The following is an 18,670-nucleotide window of genomic DNA, read 5'->3' as shown; positions in this document are numbered from 1 at the left end:
TCTGGGAGAATATTCTCAGCGACACTAGGTATTATTCTATTTAGTAGAATCCTAGCGAAGATTTTGCCTGCAATGGAGAGCAACGTGATTCCCCTGTAGTTTGAGCAGTCTGATTTCTCGCCTTTGTTTTTGTACAGACACTCTCTCTCTCTCTCTCACACACAGGTACACACACACACACACACACACACACACACACACACACACACACACACACACACACAAAAATACACACATAAATACACACACGTGCACATAAATACAAACACACGCACATAAACACATACTTGCACACAAATACACACACACACACACACACACACACACACACACACACACACACAGGGTAGGGTTCGATTAGGGTGCACACACATTTAATTTTCAAAAATTATCTTTATTAACGATAAATTATTTACAAAAACTACCGTTTAAAGTCTTTTTGCATCATTAGTGTTGATTGTATACATTTCCACCATTGTACAACATAGTTACATACTTTTTCTATTTACCCTGGTACCTCCCCTGAGGCAGCTTGTCGTTCCTTCCCCCCTCTGTTGTTTGAGGGACTTTCGCTCAATCTTAGCCCCTCAGTGCCCGGTAACGGGAGGGACTCTAGACTGTGGTCCTTTCCCCACAGCGTCCTCGCGTTGGCCGCGCCATCTCAGTGTGCCCCTCAGCACATGCTCCTGCAGCCTGGAATGTGCCAGTGGGCAGCATCCCCCTCACCGACATCGCTGTGTGCTGGACAGGTTTAGGGCTGACTAAAGAGCATCTTTCACTGAGTCAAATTCTGACTGTACATAGACAACCTGACAAAACAGCATTTCTCTGGACCATGGTGGACACGCCTATACACGCCTAATACATAATACATAATGCGGCAAGGTTGGCTTAGTGGTTACCGTGGCCCCTTTACAGCGCCAGCAATCGGGACCGTGGAAGCAGGCCATTGTGGCCTATGAGTCCATGCCACACAATTTACACCCCATTAACTAGTACCCTTCGATCGATGGGAGGAAACTGGAGCCGCCTCGAGGAAAACCCCTGCAGGCATGTGGATTTGAACCCTGGTGCGCTCCCAATCGCTGGCGGCTGTAAAGACGTGGTGCTGACCATGCTGGAATCTGACAACAATTCACGAAAGGGACCCCGTAGTTGTATGAAAATTTACATTCAAATCTGAAAAGGACCATCGAACCTTCTCTAAAATTAAACACGCATGACGTCCCGTAGCCACTGAGCGCGAGTAGGAGGGGTAATATTCTCTCTATCTGAGCGACATCTCCCGCTGAACCATAAGAGAAATAAAAGCAAATACTTGTAAATCAGATGCCGTTTGAGTTGTGTCACTCTCTCCAAAAAGACCAAACAAGGCAGTTAAAGGATTAGGCTCAAAATTATCTTTAAAAAGGACAGAAGTTTGAAATACTTTATTCCAGTATTTCTCAAGGCTCTGGCATGTCCAAAACATGAATTAATGAAACATCTCCATTGTTGCATTTATCACAATGAGGAGTTACATCCATATAAAAGCGAGATAATTTGACTTTGGACACGTGAACCCTCTGGACTACTTTAAATTGTGTGTCTAAATTTAAAAAAATAAAGGTAATACGTTGTCAAGTGTAAAGTGTTGTCAAGATGGGGGAACAGAAGCCTTCCTGCCTTCGGCCTCCTGAGGAAGCATAGGCCCCACTGAACCTTCCAGATGAATGAAGAGGTGTTGTGGGTCTAGGATCAATCATGCTCTCCACCTCTGCACCAGTCCCTCTGTTGTGGTCTCCCCTCACACGCCACCCCACTACCCCTCCCTTACTGGACAGGTCAGTAGTTTGTGGAGGTGTTGCGGAAGGAGCTGAAGGTTGCTGTAGGATACGCAAAAGGATACGGACAGGACGCAGAATTGGGTGAAAACGGGGCAGATGGGCCTAATTCCGGATAAGCGTGAGGTGATACATTTTGGAAGGTCGAAACCAGTGTGGATGAACAGAGGGACGTTGGAGTCCAAATCCATATGTCCCTCAAGGTCGCTGCACACTTTGATAGGATCGTTAAGAAGGCCTATGGAAGTAAGCTTCATTAATAGTTCAAGAGTCGAGAGGTCATGTTGCAGCTCTACACCTCTCTGTGTAGCGCAATTGATAACCACAAGCAGACACAAAGCGGGTGATTAAAGGCTTTAATATCCGGAAGCTTTGGGCATGTCGCTACATGCTGCTGGCCAAGATCCAAGGCTGGTACTGAGGGAGGAGACTCGGGTTATCAGCCTTTATTGGGAATCTATGGGGAGGAGTTACAGGGCTGAGGCGGGCCAGCCTGTATGGACGAGTGAGGTCATACCTGCGCACTCTGGTGAGACCACACAGAGCATTGCGCTCAATTCTGGTCACCCCATTGTAGGAAGCCATGGAGAGGGGGCAGAGGAGATTCGCCAGAGCATGGCCTGGATTGGGAAACAAGTCTGATAAGGCAAGTTTAGCAGAGGTGAATCTTTTCTCTTCGGAGCGAAGAGAGACCTGCAAGATTCTGAGAGGCCTAGATGAGGTGGACGGCCAGCATGTTTCCCAGGGCAGGAGTAGCAAACATCAGAGGACAGCTGTACAGACTGAAGGGAGGGAAGTTTAGAGGAGACGTCGGGGAGAGGGGGGGTTTACACAGAGAGTTGGGGGTGCCTGGAATGCCTTGCCAAGGGGTTGGGGTTGAGGCTGAAACATTAGTGGAATTTAAAAGGCTCTTAGACAGGCACACGGATTAAAGGAAAATAGAGGGTTATGGGATAGGGAGGGCTTCCCTTTCCTTCTCTCTCGCCTTCTACCTTGTCCCAACCACCCCCACCCACCCCTTGCTCCTGTTTTATTTCTGTCACCTTCCCTTTCCACTTTGTTTATTCCAGCACAAACTTTCCTCATTGAAATGGGTAGCCCCTCCCTCCCTTCCCTCAACCCCCAGGCTAACGGGGAGGGCGAGGCAGCAAAGGTCCTCCCTGTCATTGTGTTCCTGTGGAGTTTAGATACGGTTGCCAAGTTTTTACCAAGCTGTCAGACATTTTTTCTTAAGTTGCAATTGATTTTCTCAATGCTTTGCATTTCCGTGCTCCAGTGCACAGTGCTCAGGCAGGAGTCGGACTTCCAGGTAACTGCCAGTCACCTCCTAGCCACTGCCGATGCAATCATTACGAACTGGATTCGCAATGTGGACAGCTTCACCCATTATGTTTCCCAACAAAAATAACTCTGGGTCCTGTGGGAATTTTTTTCCCTAGCGTTTGACCCAGTTCCACGTGTACAAGTCCAGGCCGCATGCACGAAGGGTCCTGTCTCAATGCCGCATCTGAAGCCTTGGACTGATAGTTCTGGCTTCGATCTGTTCAGTTTTTGCGGCGTCAGGTACAGCTGGTGCAGGAAGTGGTGTTGCACTAGCCTGTACTGCACATTAATGATTGCAGTCATGGTGGTCCCACACGGCTCATCAATCGTTATTCCCAAGTCTGACTCCCACCTCTGCCTTGACTTATGAAGGTCTGGTTACTGTTGTCCTGCCTGGAGCATGAAATATCCTGCCGAGATGAATTTCCGTGTGTTTCCCCTTCGAATCAGACTTTCCATGTCACTGCACTCTGGCAGGGCCATAGTTGGACCCGACTTGTCCTGCAGAAAAGATCTCAAGGTTAGCAGTGGAACATCTTGCTTGAAAGATTATATTTTTTCCCAAGTTGTTCAAATGACATTAATCGTGTAAAAAGCATAATTGATTGGATTGAAATCCCCTTCCCCTCCCTTGTGGGACTCGAACCTTTGTTTCTGGACCCAGTCACTTGTCCTGTTCTCCCACGGCTGCCGCCAATGTCAAAGGAGCCATCGCCAAACAACCCACCGAGAGGGTCAAGCCCCATCAGAGTCGTGCGAGTGGCCGTGGATCTCACTGCCCACTCCCACGTTGCTCCGATTTCCTCCTGCCCTTCAAAATTTACGGGGTGGTGGGGGGGCAGTCATAGATTTATTTGGGCTTGGGCTTGTGTGAGAGGAGGACTGCACCAAAGGCGACATGGTTGGCGCCGAGGTTAGCTCCTTGCTGCTGCGGCGCCAGCGACCGGGGCTCGAAATTGGCGCTGCCTGCAAGGAGGTCATACGCTCTCCCCTGTGGTCCGTGGGGGGGTGGTGGGTTTCATCCAGGTGCTCCTGTTTCCTACCACCCACCCTTCAAAATGCAGGGTGGGTGTCATCAGGCAGCATGGGGTCGTGAGCTGGAAGGGCCCTGCATGTCTAAATTTAAAATAGATTTGCTTTGACTGCAAATTGTAGAAGGGGCACCATGCTCTCGACCTCAGAGGTTTGGCTCCCAAGTAATTTGGGTGTGACTAAGTATGAACTGTCAAGGGAATTCCCCGTGACTGAGCTCATACTTAAAACACAAAAATCTGTAGATAGTCTGGTTGAAGTAAAAATACGATGTTGGAGAAACTCGGCAGGTCAAACAGTGCTCAACCCAGAAATGTCGGTTATGTATTTTTACCTTTGCTATACGAAGATCGATGAAAGGAGGTGTAAGGTATTCCTTCCGTCTGATAGCCGACAGGTCACCCTTGGGCAAGGTGTTTAGCTTCCCAATCAGGGTCATGTGAAGCTGTGAATTGCAGATATTTCTACAAATTGGAATTTATGGTTGTGAAACTAAACACATTGGGCAGAAGAATCTACTGATCAATGGCCAGGGTTTCCCATCTTGTATGGACACTGCAACTGAAGAAGGCAATGGGAAACCCTTCAGTAATTTTCCCTTGTGTAATCATGAACTCTTTTCATCATACACCCATGACTGTGTGACCAGGCACAATTCCAATGCTATTGATGTTTGCCCATGACACCACAGTCAATGGCAGAATCACAAAATGGCGACGAGGGGGCATACAGGAGGGAGATAGGTCAGCTCGTTGAGCAGTGTCACAACAACAACCTTGCGCTCAATGTAAGCAAAGCCAAGGCAGTGACTGTAGACTTCCGAAGGAAGTCAGGGAAACATGACCTAGACCTCATCGAGGGCTTAGTAGGGGAAAGGGTCAAGAACATCAAATTTCTGGGCGTGAACATCTCCGAGGATCTGTCCTGGAGCCTCCATGTTGATGCAACCACGAAGAAGGCTGCCCAGCGGCTGTACTTTGTGAGGTGCCTGAAGAGATTTGGTTTGTCACTGAAGACTCTCGTACATTTCTACAGGTGGGCCGTGGAGAGCATCACTGCCCAGTACGGAGGCGCCAACTCTCAGGACAAGAATAAACTCCAGAGGGTTATGAGCTTGGCCTGCGACATCACAGGCACCAGACAACCCTCCTTCGAGGACATTGACACGAGACAGCGCCTTATAAAAGCAACCTCTCTCCTCAAAAACCCCTCACCACCCCCCCCCCCCCACCAGGCCAGACCCTCTTCACTCTGCTACCATCGGGGAAAAGGTCCAGGAGCCTGAAGACGAGCCCTTAGCAGCACAAGGACGGCTTCTTCCCCTCCGCCATCAGATTCCTGAATGATCAATGAACCAAAGACACGGCCTGACTTTTCGTGCAATATTATTGTTATTTTTTTTCTAGTCGTGTTGTAAAACGGTTATTAATTGCTCTATGATGCTGCTGTCAAACTGAATGTCATGAGTTGTTCGTGACAATAAATCCTAATTCTGGGCGCTCGTCTTTAGGCTCCTGTACCTTTTTCCACGATGGTAGCAGTGAAGAGGGCATGGCCTGGGGTGGTGGGAGGTCTTTGATGAAAGAAACTGCTCTTTAAAGACCCCGCCTCATGTCGATGTCCTGGATGGAGTGAAGTTTGGTGCCTGTGATGTCCTCATTGAATATTAAATGCCTCTATCAAATCTCCCCTCATTCTTCTACACTCCAGGGAATAAAGTCCTAACCTGTTTAACCTTTAACTCAGTTACTCAAGTCCCGGCCACATCCTAGTAAACCTTCTCTGCATTTATTCAAGTTAGGTAACCAAAACTTCCCACATTACTCCAAATTTGCCCTCACACAATGTTAACATGAGATCCCAACTTGGAAACACCTTGGCTTCTACCTCCAGTCCCTACACATTTTGGTCAAGGAAATAAACAGACGGATTATTATTTGGGGAGAAAATTCAAACCTCAGGAGTTCAAAGAGACTTGTGGGGGGGGGGGGGGGAGGGTCCTCCTGCAGTATACCCTGAAAGTTGGCCGCCAGGTTGGGTCGGCGGTAAAGAAGGTGAATGCTATGTTGGCGTTGCCTTCAAAGTGGGGATGGTGTATCAGAATAAAGACGGGTTGATGAGACTCTATGGGGCCCTGGTGAGACCTCATTTACTGGGTGAGGTTTAGGCCCCATATCTTAGAAAGGATATAGCAAGGTTGGAGAGTGTACAGGGGAGAATGATTCCAGGAATGAGGAATGCTTAACGGCTCTTGGATTCTATTCATTAGAAATCCAGGACAAGAGGGCACAGTCTTAGAATTAAAAAGTACCAATTTACAACAGAGATGAAGAGAAATTTCTTTAGCCACAGGGTGGTGGATATATAGAATTTGTTGACACATGCAGGTGTGGAGGCTAGATCTTATGGGGAGTTCAAAGGGGAAATTGATAGGTATTTAATTAGTCATGTATCATGGGATATAAGGCCAGAACCCGGAGCAGTTTAGCTCAGGGAGGTTTTGCGGAGCAGACTTGATGGGCCAAATGGCCTGTTCCAGTCTCTTTCTCTTGCGGTCTTGTGACCCCCCCCCCCCCCCGCGGTCCTCCATGCAGCCCTCCACTCCCGGCGCTCACAGTGGCATGCCTGTTTAACTCTACTCAGGGAGGGGAAGGTTGCGCCAAAGGGAGCTACGCCAAAGGCACCAAGGAGAGCCTTGAGATCAACGCCCCGCCGTTACGACGCCAGCCTCTCGAGTTCGAATCCCGCACTGTCTTTAAGGAGTTTGCACATTCTCCCTGTGTCTGCGTTGTTTCCCCACCCCCCAACCGGGGGCTCAGGTTTCCACCCATCCTTCAAAACATAAGGAGGCTGTAGGTCAACTGGGTGCAATTGGTCAGCAGGGACTCCTGGGTCTGTACGTCTAATTTTTTTAACGAGTAATTTTGAAGTGCTAAACTCATTGGGAATAGTTTGGCTTGAATTAACTGTGTGACTCTCATCTTTCTTTTGCTCTCCCCAATTGCCCCTCTTCTCCTCTTCCTGATGCTCCTCCACTCTCCCCTTCATCTCTCTCTCTCTCTCCCTCTCTCCAACCTCGATACCCTTCTGGCGCCACCTTCCCAGATTTAAATCCTGAGCGGTCTGAAGAGTTTGTACAGTTACGAGCCCAGAGGATCCCAAAACCCAACAGCAATAGAAATTCATCAAGAGAAATGGTTACTTAAACAAAAGTTACTTTTAATTAAACATGAAAACAGGATCAAACTTTAACTTATCACTATTAACTTAACTTCCTTCTAATTCTTAGCACATGCGTGTGTAAGTTCAGAAAAGTTATTTGATTCCACAGTCCAATCTCACTTCTCACTCCTCCAAGTTCACAGGCAATTCTTATACTGTGTACAGAATTTAACATTTATGAATTTCACCAGGCTTTGGTGCTTGAAAGATAAATGGTTACCCTTTAGGATGGTTCTTGTCGGTTTTCAGAGAGAGATTTGTTGCTCGTTGGACACAAACTAATACCTTACAATCATCCACTTCGATGTCTCGCCAAAGAAACTTGCCCCATCAGGGTTTTCCAGATGATAAACCTCTTTCTTTCAGGTCACCACAGAGTCCCTTTCCTGTTTCCCTTTTCTCAGGTGAAACATTAGACAGACAGCCCTCTCCTCCTGTATGGACCACAAGGGCTTTGACCAGGCTGAACTAAGAACTCACAACCCATCTTCAAAATGTGGTTTTTCCACAAGCTTGCCAGCTTGTCCTGTTCCAGTTCCTGTTGATGCTGCTGAACTGTAGAACTGAAATTTTCTCTCTCTCTCTTTCTCTCTCTCTCTCTCTCTCTCTCTCTCTCTCTCTCTCTCTCTCTCTCTCTCTCTCTCTCTTCTCTCTCACTCACTCAGAGAAAACCATATGACCCTTTTAGAACAGCAAACTGCTCTCAGACAGACTGCGGCGCCAGACCCAATCTTCTGAGTCCGTTCAACTGTTGTTTTCCAAAACAATAATCCATTACTGCACAGCAGATCCAATTAAACACCTACTTGTGAAGTCCCGATAGGCGTTGTTTTTTTGAAAGGCACCCAAAGCCTGGACTGTCTGGTTTGAGCAGAGCTCTGGCATTTTAAATGAAATCTGTTTTGTGAAGTGTTTGTATGTGACCTACACTAAACAAACCTGCCACAATTTATCTCCTTTAAAACATATCTATATACAATATAAAATATAACATAATGTGTCACACCACCCATTTCAATCCCCTATCCCATTCCCTTGCTACAATCACAAGACGATGGTCCATTTCGATTACAGGGAGCCCCTGGGTTATGAATGAGATCCGTTCCTACGTCTGTCTTGAAGTTGAATTAGTAGATAAGTTGGAATAGGTAGAAACGGTTCTTATTCAGCATCAGTTACTCAAATGCTTGTTTTAGTAAAATTAAATTAAAGAAACAATTCTTAAAACAGCTAAGATAGAAAAAAATAAGATCATGATTAAAAGTTAACACTTACTCTCATTCCACTGATGTCCTGCATACCAGAAGGGGCATTTGTGAAGTCATTCTAATGTGCGAATGGGGGGGAGGGGCGCAATTTCTTCGTAGGTACAGATTGTCCATAAGTCAGACGTTCATAGCCCGGGGTCTCTGCATTGAGTGAATCAGGACCCAAGACTTTGCCCAGTGCTCCAGATGTGGTCTTGTCAATCCCCTCTATAAATAAAGCACAACTTTCCCTTAATATCCTCTTGCAAAAACCACGTGCTTCCGCTAAAAGCCAGGGATGCAGCGCCGGAGCTCACCGGCACCTCATCGGGCCACTTCGGAGTCACTCTGGCACCTCACGGGTGCGGATCGATGGCTGTCTTGGTTACCCATAATTCTCCACGCAGCTGCTGAAACCGCTCTGCCAGTGCCAGCACCAGGGAAACGAGAAAGCCTGTTGATCACCACCCCCCCTCCACCCCCACTCTGCTCCTCCGACCACAATTTTCTATTCTGGACATGCCTGTTTCTTCCATGTCCTGGTCCCCTACGACCTAGTCCTACCATCCGCTAACAATTATACAACGCCAAACACAATATGGCGGCCGACAGGACCAGGTCTCTCGAGACCTCCTTGTTGCCATACCTGGTGAGCTCCGGGCTCGTAAAAAATTTGGACTGCACCCCTGGTTAAGGGAACCAGCGTTGCACCATAATTAGACTCCCAGACGGTTATTGGTAAGGGGACACACAAGGTTTATCATGGATGATGGTGCAGGAGTGAGAGTGTTGTAGGTTTGGCTGGTTAATAGGCAACATTCTATTAGTTTCCAAAGTGTTATTTGAGGCTGTACACTGTCAAGTTAAGTCGTCAAGTTTATTGTCATGGGATTGCACAAGTACAACCCGACGAAACAGTGTTCTCCTCAGTGCAAAACATGCAGACACACAACCGGACATAACACACATGCTGAGAAATGATACACATGCAGGACACATATTCATCTCTACAAATAAATAAGCAAAATGTTGTTTCGTAAGAGTGAGAGTCTCGGAGGGCGAGTGCGGGCGGTTCCTCTGGGCATTCGGTGTCCTCGCTGCCCGCGGGAAGAAGCTATTCCTCAGCCTGGTGGTGCTGGCTCTGATCCTCCCGCATCTCTTCCCCCGACGGGAGCAGCAGCTTCATGTTGTCAGTCAGAAAATAGAACAACCTATTTATGCCTCCTCTTGATCTTCTGCCTACGCCTTCAAAACTCACAGCTTTAAATCTTCATGGTGACTTTGATGTGGCACTTTATCAAAAACCTTCTGGAAACCTAATTTCTCTTTCATCATTTTTCACATCATCGAAAAACTTTAAGTTAGACGAAACTTTCACAAACCCACATTTTGACATTGATTTCTTTTCCGCATTAATGTTTTAATTATTCTGGTTCTGCAATAGGCTTTATCACAATAAACTTGAACTTTGCAACGGGATCCTTGACTTGCTTCTCAGATGAACACAGTCAGTACGAATTGGAAACAACGCCTCCTCCTTACTGATCATCCACATGGGTACACCCCAAGGATGTTCCACTCATTATACCCCCCATGACTGCGTGGCCAGGCTACTATTCCAATGCTATCTACAAATTTGCCAATGACACCACAGTTGTCGGCAGAATCACATTGAGGGGCGGATGGTGTCACGCCTAAAGCCTTGTGCTCGACATCAGCAAAACCGGGGAGATGGCTGTGGACTTCAGGGGGGCGTCAGGGGAACATGACCCCAGTCCTCATCGAGGGTCAAGAACTTCAAATACCTGGGTGTCAGCAGTTCCGAGGATCTTTCCTGGAGCCTCCACACTGACGCAATCACAAAGAATCACCAGCGGCTAGACTTTGTGAAGTGTCTGAGGAGATTCGGTACATTACCAAAAACTCTTGAAAACTTCTACAGGTGGTACCGTGGAGAGCGTTCCGGCCGGTTACATCACTGCCTGGTAGGGAGGCACCAACTCTCAGGATCAGAATAAACTCCAGAGGGTTGTGAACTCGGCCTATGACATCACAGGCATGGACTCCACTCCATCGAGGACATCTACGTGAGGCGGTTTCTTAAAAAAGCAAAGGCCCCCCCCAACCACCACCCACGCCATGCCCTTTTCACTCTGCTACCATCGGGGGAAAAGGTACAGGAGCCTAAAGGTGGCACGAGAACAGCTTCTTCCCCGCTGCCATCGGATTTGTGAAAAATCAATGAACCAAAGACACTGCCCCACTTTTTATGCACAATTATTGTTTTTTTTAATATAGTAACGTCCTAAGATGGTTATAATATGAATGTTTGCACTACGACGCTGCCGCAAACCCCGAATCTTGTGACTTGTTCATGATAATAAATTCGGTTCCTGAATAATTGCTTCCCGAATGGAATTTCCTCCAGTACTTTTGGGGATTACACTTCTGGACAAGACGAAGCTGATGATCGCGGACCCGGAATGGCCACCCTCCCATGCACATCAACAACTCCATAGAGAGTGGAGAGCCCCCTGGAGTTCTCTTACCTCGTGACCTGTCGTGGATACACTTGTCAGGAAGTCCCAACCGTGACTGCACTTCCAGAGAAGACTGAAGCGGCCCAGGCTACCAGCCGTCATCACGTTCACTCTTATAGTCCTGTGGATTGACCTCGATATAAACCATAGAACATTACAGACACCTTCACCCCTTCTAGTCTGTGCCAAACAGTTTTTATTGCCTAATTCCCACTGACCTGTGCCCAGTCCTTAGCCCTCCAAAATCCAAAATACAACACCCCACACTTGTCTGTATTAAATTTCATCTGACATTTTTCAGCCCATGTTTTCAGCTGGTCCAGATCCCTCTGCAAGCTTCGAAAGCCTTTCTCGCCGTCCCTAACGCCTCCAAACTGCAAACCTGCTGATCCAATTTACCACATTATCATCCAGGTCACTGGTATAGACAACAAACCGCAATGGTCCCAGCCCTGGTCCCTGAGGCCCGCCGCTAATCGCAGGCCTCCAATCCAATGTTTTATGGCAAATGCTGTGCGCCGTGATTCAGCTGGCCGGAGCGCTCTCGGCCGAGCTCCGCGGAAGGCTGGCGTGATGGTAGTGTGGCACACCTGCCTTGGGGAGTGCAGTCGTCACAGTAGAGCGTGATAGTTTGCGGATGCTGTGATTGCAGTCAAAGCACAGAAATGGCATGGGAACCCAGCTGGTCCCTCAGCGCCCACAGGTAGATTTCTGATGTTTCGGGCCTGAGGTGTGAGCCAAAAGGCTGATGCGAAGGGAAGAATGGGAGGTGGTACAGTCCAGACCAACAGACAAATGGTGTTAATTGGATAAGATAAGAGAACAGGAGAGTGGAAAGGTGAAAAAATTATCCTTTAATTCCCCTGCTATGTAAAAATCCATCTAAACCCTGTCTTAAATATATTTACTGAGGCCACCTCCACTGCTTCAATAAGCAGCGAATTCCACAGATTCCTGCCCCCTCCCCCCCACCCAGGAAAAGCAGTTCCTCCTCAACTCCGTCCTAAATCTACTCCCCTGAATCTTGAGACCGTGTCCTCTGGTTCTGGTCTCCCCCTCTACCAATGAAAACAACTTACCTACTTCTCTCTCTGCCTTTCATAATTTTATACATTCCTATAAGATCCCCTCTCATTCGTCTAAATTCCAGCGAGTACAGTCCCAGATGACTCATAGATCAACCCTTCCCCCTCCCCACTTCTGGAATCAGCCTGGTGAACCCCCTCTGGACCGCCTCCAAAGCCAGTCCATCCTTCCTCCAGTCAGGAGACCAGAACTCCAGATGCGGCCCTGCGAGGACCTCGTACAGTCGCAGCAGAGGTTCCCCGCTCCTAAATTCAATCCTTCAAGCTGCCTCTTGAGTGCCTGGGAGGCACGGTAACTGGCCCTTTCAGCCCACAAATTTGCACTGCCCAATTTACACCCAATTAACATACAACCAACGGTACATTTTGAAAGGCAAGAGGGGACTGGAGAGCCCCCCACCCCGGGGAAAACCCACGCAGGTGCGGGGAGAGCGGGCAAACTCCTTGCAGATGGTGATCTGCAAGGATCTGATGATTCGAAGCCCTGTCCCGACCGCTGGTACTGTGAAGGTGTCGTGCTACGCCCACCGCACTGTCCAAAAGAGGATCTGCTGCCCCAGAGCCATCGTGTTGACTTCACCCCACAACGGGCAAACCTCTCCAAGTTGAGATTTCCTGAACATCGGGAAAAGCTGTTCCTCTTCTGACCCCAGTGCCCCACAGAGGGTAAAAACCAATGGAACAATCAGCAACATGCCTCGACAGAGCACTGAAACTGCGTGGGAGTGCAAGAACATTCAGAAGGGAATGTACATGAATGCTCTCAATGGCTCCAGCAAGTCATTGAGATCCTTGGCATTCTAGGGATTTTCCCCCCTTACCAACTGTGTTGGAGGGATATTTCGTTCTGACAAGCCCCTTCCATCTCTTCCACTGGCAATTCTGAGCTCAGCCTCCTCAGGCAAATGAGCAGAACCCGCAGACGTCACAGGGCAGAAGAAAGGCCCTTCAACCCTTCTAGTCTGGGCCAAACTATTATTCTGCCTCGTCCCACTGACCAGCGCTTCCAGTCCATCTCCCTCTGCACTCCCTCCCATCCGTGTACCTGTCCAAGTTATCTTAAGTGTTCAAATCGGGCCCGCATTCACCACTTCAGCCAGCAGCTCGTTCCCCACTCCTGTTGCTCTCTGTGTGAAGTAGTTTCTCCTCATGTTCCCTCTAAAATGTTCCCTTTTCACACTTTAACACTTGTGGTCTGGTTTGTATCTCACCTACCCTCAGTGGAAAAAGCCTGCTTGCATTTACTCTGTCTATCCCCCACATAATCTTAAAAACCTTGATCAAATCTCCCCTCCTTCTTCTACGTTCCAGGGAATAAAATCCTCACCTGTTTAACCTTTTCCCTGTACTCAGTTCCTAAAATCCGGGCAAAGTCCTTGTAAATCTTCTCTGCTTTCTTTCAATCTTATTGATCACTGTCCTGTAGTTCGGTGACAAAAGCTCTCTTTACAACCCTGTCCAGCTGTGACCCCACTTTCAGGGAATTATGTATCTGTGTTCCCAGATCACTACCCAGCGTCCGACCATTTACCGTGTACATCCTTTCTTGGTTTGTCCTTCCAAAATGTAACACCTCACACTTATCTGCATGGAATTCCATCTGCTATTTTTCAGTCCGTTTTTCCAGTTGGTCCAGATCCCTCTGCAAGCTTTCTCGCTGTGGTGGAAGGCATTTGCATTGATGTATGGACTGGCATGTCCGAACGTCCCTGACCTTCCCTGACCCCTCCCTGGATTTCCCAATAAAGGCTGATGTGCCCAGACGCCCCCTCTTGCTCCTGTACCTGGAACCTGGCCAAGTCGTGTATCAGTATTGCTCAGATTTTTGGTAATTAAAACTGTTTAATCACCCCATCGTGTCGACGTGATTATTGTATGCAACACACTCCCTGCACACACCTCCGATCTTTATGTGAGATGCACAACACATATTTGCTGACAGTTTTAGCCCTGCGTTCTTTTTAAAATATCTTTTCCTATTCATTAAGTCACGGTGTGGTCCAACAGAGACAGGTTCTCTGAAGCCGCCTTGTCTGTGCTGGCCATTCATCCACCTTCATACCATTTTACACCATGTGGTCCGCTACTGTCTCTGCCTCAGTGATCCAAGTGCTCGCCAATGTACTTCTCCAAGGTTGAGGCAATGGGAGGCTCATCCACTCCAAGAAGTGAGAGGCACATACCTGGGCTGGTAAGGATCTAGTGGTGAACATACCAGGCTGGAGCGGTGAACCATGCTGGACTGGAGTGTAACATGGGCCGGACTGGACTGGGGCATGGGCTGGACTAGATTTGGTGCATGGGCCGGACTAGATTTGATGCATGGACCGGACTGGAGTGGTGCACATGCTAGATTGGAGTGGGTCATGTGCTGGACTGGATTTGGTCCATGGGCCAGACTGGATTTGATGCATGAGCCAGACTGGAGAAGTGAATGTACTGGACTGGAGTGGTGAACATTCTGGACTGGAGCGGGGCATGAGCCAGACTGGAAGCACATAAATGCCGGACTGCATTCATGAACCTCTCCTATGGCCGTACTGCAGCCTGTGGGCCTGACTGGAGTTCCCCAATGTCCCATCCCTTTCTCTAACCTCTCAATGTCTCTATCCTGATTAGCTTGCCCAGCTCTTCATTGCTCTCCTCCGGTTTCTGCTAGCCCACTCCCTGTTCTCCTCCTCTCCTCTGCCTTCAGCTCTCCATCCCATTTGCAGAGCTTTTCCCTCCCCTCCTTCCCCCTACTTGCTGCTGTGCCCTCCATCCCTCATCCGTGCTCCTCCCCCTGCCCCCCACCATTTCGTTCGGGCGCCTGCCAACATTTTTCCATCCCTTGATGAAGGCCTCAAACCCAAAACATTGGAGACGTATCTTTGATCTTTGCTACATGAAGTCCGCTGTTTGACCAGCTGAGTTTCTCCAGTGTCGCAGTTTTTTTCAATCACGGGGTCGCAGACTTTTGTGTTTCACTTGAGCTGCTGTGATAGATGTTTAATGGATGAGGCAGGATTATTACTGCAGTGTTATTGTTCCTGGGGCCGACTTTCCCCACACTAATGACGGTGTTTTTCTCTGCAGGCGTGTCAGGCAGTTGCCAAGAACAAAGACTTCGAAGGTGAGTCATCCCCCATGTTCCCCTCTGTTAGTTCCTCTTCATTGACAAAAGTGAAGGGACCTCTCCAAAAGGTTGCGGGATGCACGCTGTCTGGGATCGCGGTGTGCAGTGAGGTGCATAATATCCTAACTCTTCCAGGACCTTCCTTCCATCTGATCTCTCTGCTGTCATATCCTGCCCTTCACCCCTGCTCATCCCCACCATAATGGATCGTGCGGTGAGGTCACCCTTAACCCGCTCCCTCTGGGACTCTGTGGCCTGCACTTACACCCACACCACCAGTCGGGGCCCCAAGCAGTCCTCCTCAAGTGGAGCAACACGTGCAGGATTCAACTACCGCATCCGGGGGCTCCCGTGGTGTCCTTGGCATCAGAGAGGCCGGGAGGTCTCTTCGTTCAGCACCTTGGGGCTCAGTCCGCCACAGTAGCATGGATCTCCACCGGACCGACCCATTACTTCGCTGTCCATGGTCTCACGCGCTGCCAGACTGTGACCACCCACAAATTGGAGGACATCAGCTTCCATCTGGGCCCCCTCCAACCAGATGCCATTAATATTGACTTCTCCGCTTTCAGTTAAATACCCTCTCCCACATCTTTCTTCCTCCAGCTCAAGTCTTTCTCCCTCTTCTCCTTTCACAGACCCAATGAATGCCTTTTGTTGGTCTGGACCCCTTCCTCTCCCATTCTCCCCCCTTTCTCTCTCTGGCCTTTAATTCAGACACCTGTTTTTTTTTCACTCATGCCTACTGTTATACAGTCAGGATAAGGTGAACTATTTTGTAATGGCGCAAGAATACACCCTTCTCACTGTAGTAACAGTAAGGCATCACTGTGGGGCATATGTATATGTATCGAGTGGGTGTGAACAGTTTCCTAAGATGGTGGAAGGCATCAGTCAGTAAAGTCTCTTCTGCCATTTGAATCTTGCATCTAAGAAGCCTCCCAAGTAACTCTAGAGACATAACATATGCCAGCAAAGCCTGTAACACCAATATCAAGCGAGGTATCCAATGAAGAAACCACAACCACTAATACCGAAACATCAACACAGCAGTTGTCAGATGAAGCACAACAAGCTCCACCACCTCCACGTGGACCAGCCTGACGGTCACAGCCAAATCCACAAGATGGCGAAGGAACATACTGCCGCCAGTGCAATATCGATAAGAACTATTTAAAAATAGTTGTGTAAATAAATTAGTGAACAAGTTCAGATACTTAAGTTGCACTGGAAAGAAAGTGATAAACACTAAATTTTTCTTTATCTTGTGATATAGTCAGGATAATGTGAACTATTTTGTAACGGTGTAATACACCTCACTGTAGTAACTGTAGTGCACCACAGTGGGGCGTATGTATATGTATATGAGTGTGTGTGAACAGTTTTCTGAGATGGTGGAAGGAATCAATAGGTAATGTCTCTCCTGTTATTTGAATCTTGCATCTCTAAGTTATTTAAGAAGCTTCCCAAGTAACACCAGACGCGTAACACCTTGAAGAAGGGCTCAGACCTGAAACGTGGTAATATATCTTTACTTCCCTATGGATGCTACAAGACCGGCTGAGTTTGTCCAGCATTTACTGGGTTTTGACTACAATTGCAGCATCTGCAGTATTTTGTATTTCGCTCCTCTGGGACCATGCTGTGCCGAAGGCCCAACCCTGTCCTTTCCCCACCATCCTCAGTATCTATTAGTGCAGTGTGATATTCTGGCACTCCCCACCAAATGGGATTTCACTTCAAGATTTAAGATAATTTTATTGTCATGTAATAAATGTGATATTGCACAAAATTCCCTTCAGCTGACTGTTAGGGAGAGAAAGATTTGCTATCAGCAAATTGGCCCCATGCCAGAGGACAAGCAGAGTCCCTCCAGCGCTCCCGCAGCCTCCGCATCCGCCCGGCCTCCAAACTGAACTCGAGCTCCTGATGCATACCTCTGATATGATCGGGAAGCCTCCAGCACCTTGTCGCATCCCGGTTCCAATACCTGGTACCCCTCCCCCCCACCTCACCCACCCTCGAGCCAGTCGCCAGCAGCCTTGGCGGGAGTCCCTTGAACATGGTCCCCAGCAGCACCTGCCCACCCATCCCCTCCTCCGACGTGTCCTTCAACCTCAGACGTCCATTGCCAGGGCGCTTCTCTTTCTCGAACTGGTGTGGCATTCTCCCAGTTTTCTAGTGTCCCGCTGCCGTCCTCTGCTTCCCCGGGAGTCTGCGACCCCCCCTTGAGGCCACTGCCAAATGCAGGCGGCGTCAGCCTGGGCCCAGAATTTTGAAGTAAGCCACCGTCGGCTCCTTTGACAGGCCATTGAAAGTCTGTACAGAGCCAATGGCAGCCGGACTGGGCGGTTGGACCACACGGGGGTAGCGTTGGCTCGCCACTCCCCATAGGTCCGCACCAGTGGTAGTGCAGCCATCCTCCAGCAGTGCCACCATTTTTTTTTAGTGCAGTCCACCCCAGTATCCCCCTCCCCCCCAGTACTTCTGCGATCTTGCATGATGTTGCCCCCCGCCCAATGTCTTCCTCCCTCTCGTGTCTGCCATGCCTATTACCACACTGGGAGCCCTTGTTCAGGATAGCCTGAAGATAAGCTTGCACATCGAGAGGGTGGTGAAGAAGGGCTCTCAGTGGGTGCAGCGGTTAGCGTGACGCCTTTACAGCACCAGCGATTGGGACTCGGGGTTCAAATCACACGCCATTTGTAAGCAGACTGTAGCCCCTGCATGGGTTCTCCCTGGGGTGGGGGAGGGGGGGAGGGCTCCCACCATTCGAAATGTACAGGGGTTGTAGGTTAATTGGGAGTAAATTGGGCGGCACCAACACGTGGGGAAAAATGGCCAGTAACCCGTGCTGTAGGTCTAAATTTAAAAATAATGCAATTTCAAGAGGAACAGGACAGGGCTGTGATGTTGAGGCCTTACAAGGAGACCTCACCTTGTGTATTGTCAGCAGTTTGGGGCTCCTCGTTTCAGAAAATAGGCCCTGATGTTGGAGAGGGTTCAAAGGAAGTTCACTGGGATGATTCCGGGAATGAGGAGCAGGGCCGGATTCAGGTCAATGGATGCCCTAGGCCCAGCCCAGCAATGGTTCCCCCTCCACCCTTCCATTGTCCAACTGACATGACATTAAGACCCAATAGGTGCTGAATGTGAAATAATAGATTAAAAATTCAGCTTTCAGACCCCACAATTATATTAAATATCACCTGTATTGCGGGAGGGGGGGCCCTTTTAGTTGGGACCTAATTTGGCTGCACCATGGTAAATCCTGCACTGGAAA

At 48.7% G+C, this 18,670-nt stretch overlaps 1 protein-coding gene across 1 annotated transcript in view; it reads left to right on the top strand.

Moving 5' to 3' along the window:
* Positions 1-18,670, top strand: part of LOC138752543 (lymphotoxin-alpha-like) — a 71,063-nt gene that overhangs the window by 2,256 nt on the left and 50,137 nt on the right. Inside the window, exon 2 of the mRNA XM_069915341.1 lies at positions 15,348-15,384. Coding sequence (XP_069771442.1) covers positions 15,348-15,384 — 37 coding nt within the window. The remainder of the gene's footprint in view (positions 1-15,347; positions 15,385-18,670) is intronic.

Source organism: Narcine bancroftii, chromosome 2 (genome assembly GCF_036971445.1).
Source record: "Narcine bancroftii isolate sNarBan1 chromosome 2, sNarBan1.hap1, whole genome shotgun sequence".
Lineage (NCBI taxonomy): Eukaryota > Metazoa > Chordata > Chondrichthyes > Torpediniformes > Narcinidae > Narcine > Narcine bancroftii.
The sequence above is the reverse complement of the archived record's forward strand: the minus strand, read 5'-3'. Positions and strand labels throughout refer to the sequence as shown.